The following is a 6,688-nucleotide window of genomic DNA, read 5'->3' as shown; positions in this document are numbered from 1 at the left end:
GAGACAAACCATAAGCCAATGTTCAGACATCGTGCTGAATAGTAATTTGTTTAATTAATTTATTTCATTAAACACGTGTACACTGCTCTTCCTTCAAAGATCTCCGGGCAGTTCACAGCGCCAAACTACAAAATAAAAACACAGTACAGTAATCCCAAACAGTAATCATAAACTGTATGTTCAATTTCCCTTTGCCAAAGATTTTTGCTTTCTTTTTCTCTCTTCCCCACCCCACCCCTCCTACATCTAGGAAGAAGCTTTCAATGGCTACAGCCCCCTGGGAATGTTGACGGACACTTGCCACAAATTGGATTCGACCCTGTTGGAGAAAGCGGAGGACAGCTTGGGGAAGAAACCTTATCTTCTGGGTGTGGAGCCTTTCGCTCCAAAAATCTGGAGCGCAGAAGGCATGGGAGATTCCTATACGGCCACTTTCCCCAACGGGAATGGACTCCTGTCTCCTTCAGCAAGCCCTCAAGCTTCTACCACTTACAGCAATGATTACAGCCCGTTCTCCCATTCCTTCCCAGCCTCCCCAACATCTCAAGACCCATCATCCCTGCTGGTGTCCAAGGGGCACCCTTCCTCCGACTGCCTCCCCAGTGTCTACACCTCTTTGGACATGGCACACCCTTATGGCTCCTGGTACAAAGCTGACATCCACCCGGGCATCTCCACCACCTCTAGCAACCCCACGGCTTCCTGGTGGGACATGCACTCCAACAGCAACTGGCTGAGCTCCCAGCCCCAGTCAGATGGACTCCAGAGCTCCTTGCAGACCATGCCCAGCCAGGCTCCCATCAGCCCCCAGCTGCCCAGTTACACTTCCGAATTCACCACCTTAAACCCTGCTCCATACCCGGCTGTGGGCATCACTTCCTCGTCGCACCTTCTCCCTTCAGGTCAACACGTGCTGCCCCAAGAGATGTACAAGCCCAAGCCAGTGGCCAACAACTCCCTGATGGAAGGTGGGATTGGACTGAAGTCCGGAAGAGGTGGCTCCTTTGGGAGTACGGCGGGCCGGTCGACCTGCGACTGCCCCAACTGCCAAGAGCTGGAGAGGCTCGGGGCTTCGGCAGCCAGCCTGCGGAAGAAGCCCATCCACAGCTGCCATATCCCGGGCTGCGGGAAGGTCTACGGGAAGGCCTCGCACCTCAAGGCCCACCTGCGGTGGCACACCGGGGAACGCCCCTTCGTCTGCAACTGGCTCTTCTGCGGCAAGCGCTTCACCCGCTCGGACGAGCTGGAGCGCCACGTCCGCACCCACACCCGGGAGAAGAAGTTCACCTGCTTGCTTTGCAACAAGCGCTTCACCCGTAGCGACCACCTCAGCAAGCACCAGAAGACCCACAACGAGATGGGGGTAGGGAAGCCCCCCGAGGGCGAAGCAGAACGGGAAGAGGCGGCCGCAGTGGCAGGTTCTCCCAGTGCTGCCTTGCAGGACGGCCTCCCTGGAGACGAGAAGGACGCCACCAGCCCAGAGCAGAGCAACCTGCTGGAGATCTAGATCGCTGGTGCTGAGTGCTTGCTCCACCTGTTGCGTCAATACCACCGAAACCCTTTTTTAACACCTCTGAGCGAAATAATTTATTTCCCGGGGGAAAACGCAGACCTCGTGCCAAACTTTCCTTCCCCTCCAACCCCTGAAACGAACCTCGCTGAGAGATCCCTGAAGGTCCACAACTTTGTGGCCAAAGACACAAATATCCGAGCCAAAATCTTGAAGCTGAGTCTCCGGCCGTCCTCTGGATGGTTACGACCAAAGCTCGTCCCTGCCTTGGTCTCGGCATGGTCACTCAAGGGAATGGACAAAAAATCTGAAGTCATGCCATGCACAGTTGGCCAACTAGCAGGCAGGGCAGGAATAAAGTGGGTTTTTCTCAGGGTTTGTATAGGAATCACCTTTCGTCTAGCGTAACCCACTGAGCATTCAATTCGAATCACCTCCTCTAACTTTGTGCAGTGAGCAGCAGTCTTGCAGCAGGTGGAGAAGAAGAAGTCGGTGAGAGGTCTGGAGCAGCTTTGAGACTAAGGTGGAAAACCTGTCTCCACAGAACATACCCCTGGTCCGGAGCTCTTAAAGAGGCAAGCGCAATCTCTAGCTCAGGACATGGCAAATAGGCTTTATAGGTCCAGATTCGGAAGGGGCTGCTGTTCCTTTAAGAATGGCAAGCTAGGGCAAATTCCACGAGAGGCGGCTTTTCAGGTACACTGCAGCACTGATAAGAAAAGCCATAACTGGTGACACCCTTAAAGGTACAGAAGCCATCTCCGAGTCTGGACATGCAATTGGCAGTGGGACTAATGGGAAATAGACTGACTGGTGGAGCATGAAGGAATATGAAGCCCTTTTATTTGCAATGGGAGCCATTGGTTGGGGATTTGTACAGGTAATGGGAGCTTTGCCATTAAAATCCCATTCAATTAAAAAATGAAGCATGTTGCTGTTGGGCAGTAGCAGGCAAGTTTAGAGGACAGCTTTGAAAGGGGACAGATGGGCACCCAGTTACACAACCATCTCTCCGTTCTTCACACACAACAAGGGCTCCATCGCTCCCTCTCCTGTCCATGCAAGTCTGCCAAAGGCCCTGCAGTTCCGGATAGCAGAGTGTTGGTGGTATAACATCGCTCCAGAGACGGTGTCTGTCTTTTGCAGGTGCCAGCCATGCCTTTGCTTCTGGTTTAGAATGCATGTACCAAGCTGAAGACCATGGGAATGGAAGCCGTCCACATGGATAAGGGACTATATTCAGACAGTTGGTGGACATAGCGCCATACTGTTAAAAACGGGACTCTCTTTCCATTGAAATCCAGAGAACGTGGAAATTTATTCTGATGCACTCTGCTAGATGCACAGAGTTAAAGAGGGTTGGAGAGGAACAAAGGCCAACCACTCTGTAGAAGTCAAAGAAGGGGCAAGTTGTCCCGCAAAGGTGCTACAAGACCCTTGGAGCTCCCTCTCCCCATGTATTTAATCTAGAAGTATATTTATGCCTTAAATTATGATGACAAATTAACAGAGGGAAGGAGGCAACTAGGTTCTCCAAGAGGCCTCTTTAATGTGAGGCATCTGTTATCTAATCAGGGTAGTCTCTCTGTTAATTGGGGGACTTTCTCTGTGCAAAACGGCATGATCTATAACTTGCTCTGTTTCTTTTGTTTTTTGTTTGCTTCGTAAGGTGAAAAAAATGGAGTATTTATAATCTTGAAATGCTTTTTTTGTCGTTTAAGTTCTGTTTTGTTTTTTTACGATCCATTGGGATTTTGAAAACCCCTTGTTAATATCAGAAATACGGAGCCAGATTTTCAATTTGCTAAGTGCACAAATTTTGGGGGAAAGGGTTTAGTTTGCTTTAAGACCTCTGGCTTAATCATCAGTGATGGGGAGCCACTGGCACATACCCCTATTTTTGGGGGGGCAGAGCTGGTCTAAGAGATTTTTGCCGCATGTGGCGAAGAACAGAACCGTGCCCCATATTCCATGTTCAGAAGCTGATTTGACTGGCAGGTGAATCTTATCTCAGTGCTGATGATGAGCCTTCACCATACGTGAGGCTCAGCCGGCTAATTTGGGGGGTGTAGGACTGGCCATGAGGCATACACAGCTGCCCTCCAGCAGAACACAGTGGTCAGAGTTAACAAACAGGGCCTATCTTCGAAATATGCCACCTCTCTCTGCCCAACGGTATGGCCAACTCTGATTTGGGGACAGTGCCTTTCTGTGGATGCATATTGCTGAACTGCTTCCATCTTCCTCAGATCAGCCTGCCATTTCGGGCGTTGGAAGTCCGGCACATTACAGAGAGGCTGCCATGGAAAACGGCATTCCTGTGCTCGCCACTTTTCTCCTGTAACATTCGGGCACCTTTTTCAGGTTGTGACTTTATGCTGGGTGTTTCTTCCCACATTGTTCATTGGCTGAAAGAGGGTACATACACATCATTTGATGGTGTCAGCATGCCTAAACATTCTTGGGAGAGCGAGGGCTGCCCATTATTAAGCAAGTAAACCAGATGCGGTTCAGCATCTGTGTAAGAAGAGAGGTACACTTATTTCAGCAACAGAAGTAAAAAAAAAAATTAAAAAATTAAAACCTACGTTTTGCCTGCTCAGTGGCACATCTCACATGGATATTTTTTTTTAAAATAACATTTTGGACTTTGCTTGTTTTTTAATTTAATTAAGAATAAAATATAAGCTATGTTGTGGGGGAAGCTTAAAGAAACTCGATTCTTATGTTTGGAGGAAAGCACAATCCAGTGCTTCTGTACCACAATTCAAATAAAATTGCACTCCTAAGGCTTGCAATGTGGCTATTTATGGGTTGGGCCTTTATAGTTGTTAACAGCCTCACAGTCATGCTGGGTAACCCCGAGGTCTACTTTTATTTATTTTTAAAAGCTGCCTTTTGGTCACAAAACAAGCCCCAGCAGCCTGCGCGGGAGAGTTACAACACACCATTCGAAAATCACGTAATAAATCAAACTTGCAACTCACAAGATTAAATGGGGAAAGAGTCACCGTAGTGGACCTTCCTCTGCAGGGCACAGCTGCAAAGTTTGTTGTGACTTTTAGGAAAGGGATACACAAGGAGCACACCTGTTGGAGCATTATGGGCCAGTTTCCGGCAGAGCGCCTGGTGTCTGCCGGTTGCTAGGGCTTCTTCAAAGGATGCTGGACTAGGAGAGGCATGTATGTTCGTAAGAAGACTTCGCACTCGGGATCTATTAACACAGAGTAGGCGTTCCTCAACTGTTTTAAGAGCTGCTTAATAGTGCGGCATTCATTCTTGCTTTGCAAATTTAAGACCACATGGGAGGACCACGGGGATTCTAGAAAAGTAGACCATACGATACTGAAGTCCCCTCACCCCTGTTCTGTGGTACTTCGTCAGTTCACGATGGGCAAGTCCCAGTTCTTCTGCATGTGAACTGAGTATGTACCCTTATACATGCCCCCACAATCCCCTGAAATACAGCGACATTCAGGTTACAGGTAGGTAGCCGTGTTGGTCTGCCATAGTCAAAACAAAACAAAACAAAAATCCTTCCAGTAGCTGTGGCGGTTCGCTCAACCTGCACAGGTCCCCCAGACGTTTAACGGTCCATTGATACCTGCACTCACCACTTTATTAATTAACCGCTGCCACCAACCAGTCTGTCTGGTATTTACTTCACTCAGTTCAGTCAAAGAGAATATTGGAACAAAACTGTTTTATTTGAAGTTTAGTACATAAGCATGTGGTTTCTGAATAAACAGTTCCTTCTTGGTTGTGTTCTTGTTAACAACAGTGCCCAACAATTTCTCCCACCCCTGTTCCTACTCCTTCCCTTGCCACCCTTCTTCCAACCTCTCAATCCCCACAACAAACCCCCTTGCCAAAGACAAAAGACAAGTCTCAAAAGACTAAAGACAAGACTAAAGACTAAAGAACTAACGAACCAACGACCCCTCTTCCTTCCCCGGGAGGGGTTTATATAGCCCACATAACTCCGCCCCCTAAAGGTTCTTACTGGTTATTCCTGTTAACTCCTGTGCCATTCCTAAGTTTGGGTGATCGCCACAGTAGCACCTTAGAGACCAACTAAGTTTGTTCTTGGTATGAGCTTTTGTGCATGCACACGAAAGCTCATACCAAGAACAAACTTAGTTGGTCTCTAAGGTGCTACTGGAAGGAATTTTTTTTATTTTTTATTTTGTAGCGACATTCAGGGCTAGACGTGTACAGATTCCTTAGTAGATGTTCAACTTCCAAGGTGTCTAGCAAATTAGGGTGATCACACAAAGTAGGAAACTTGAATGGCAATTTTATTTTTTCATGACTTTGAAAATGGGACAAAAAAGGCATCCCAAACAGGACAGGGGACACTGCTGTTTCTTAAGGGAAGGGTGGGGGCAGACAGCAGCTGTAGTCCCAGCACTTTTTGGAGCTTTAAAAAAAATAAATGGTAGCAACTACATTGCCTCATTAGCCTAAGAATCAGCCAGCTTGTCTGTAGGTAACCTGGAGGTAAACATTGCCTCTGGAGGTCAGCCAGGGGGCCATATGGGATTCTCCTGCGTTTAGTTCCCATAGCGGAGAAGGAATCACACTCCCGCAGGGCAATCATCGCAAAGCCCCCAAACTGTTGTTTGGGAAATGGTGACTACCAAAGATCCCAGCCCCCACCCCCCTGCCAGTCGCCTTGGAACAAAGGCCTTCTGTCAGCAAGGCTTTCGCAAGGGGACAATGGACCTTTGTGAAGACAGAAGCTCCCATCAGAAGGAGCAGCAATTACAGCTAACACCAGCCAGCCTTGACTTTAACTCCTTGGGATTCACTATATTGTCCTAGCCCAGCCTAAAGGGAATATAAGATGCTCGGCAGGTCCTCTTCCTCACACCATTAAGTGATAACTGGGCGCCATTGTGGCTACACTGTTGTGTTGCTGTCTGAAACCATCTTTAAAAGGTTGGGAAGAAGGGTCTTCAGCTATTCTGGGCCAGTGGGCACATTTGGAACTCTTGAGAACGTGCCGTGGACACTTGTTATAAATGGCTGCTGTGGACGTGTGGCCCATTCACAATATGGCAGTGCCCATTTCGCAGAATCATGGTGAGGCCAAAAGGTAAGTAACTTGCCCAAGAGCCTGGGTATAATGCAGATGTGAGGTTCTGAGCCCTAAAACACAAAATCACTTCTCTGAAC

General features: G+C 48.3%; 1 protein-coding gene across 1 annotated transcript; it reads left to right on the top strand.

Annotated features, from left to right (window-relative positions):
- The first annotated feature begins 256 nt into the window (after window positions 1-256).
- On the top strand, window positions 257-3,314 carry SP7 (Sp7 transcription factor). The gene has a single exon (XM_033138483.1). It carries the CDS (start codon window positions 284-286, stop codon window positions 1,505-1,507), a length of 1,224 nt encoding a protein of 407 aa, XP_032994374.1. The 5' UTR covers window positions 257-283; the 3' UTR covers window positions 1,508-3,314.
- Window positions 3,315-6,688: the final 3,374 nt, after the last annotated feature.

This window comes from Lacerta agilis, chromosome 2 (assembly GCF_009819535.1).
Source record: "Lacerta agilis isolate rLacAgi1 chromosome 2, rLacAgi1.pri, whole genome shotgun sequence".
Lineage (NCBI taxonomy): Eukaryota > Metazoa > Chordata > Lepidosauria > Squamata > Lacertidae > Lacerta > Lacerta agilis.
Note: the sequence above shows the minus strand (reverse complement) of the source record. Positions and strands in the feature narration are given on the sequence as shown.

Coding starts and splice junctions, on each gene's coding strand:
- SP7 (XM_033138483.1), top strand. CDS start 284: ATGTTGACGGACACTTGCCACAAATTGGATTCGACCCTGTTGGAGAAA.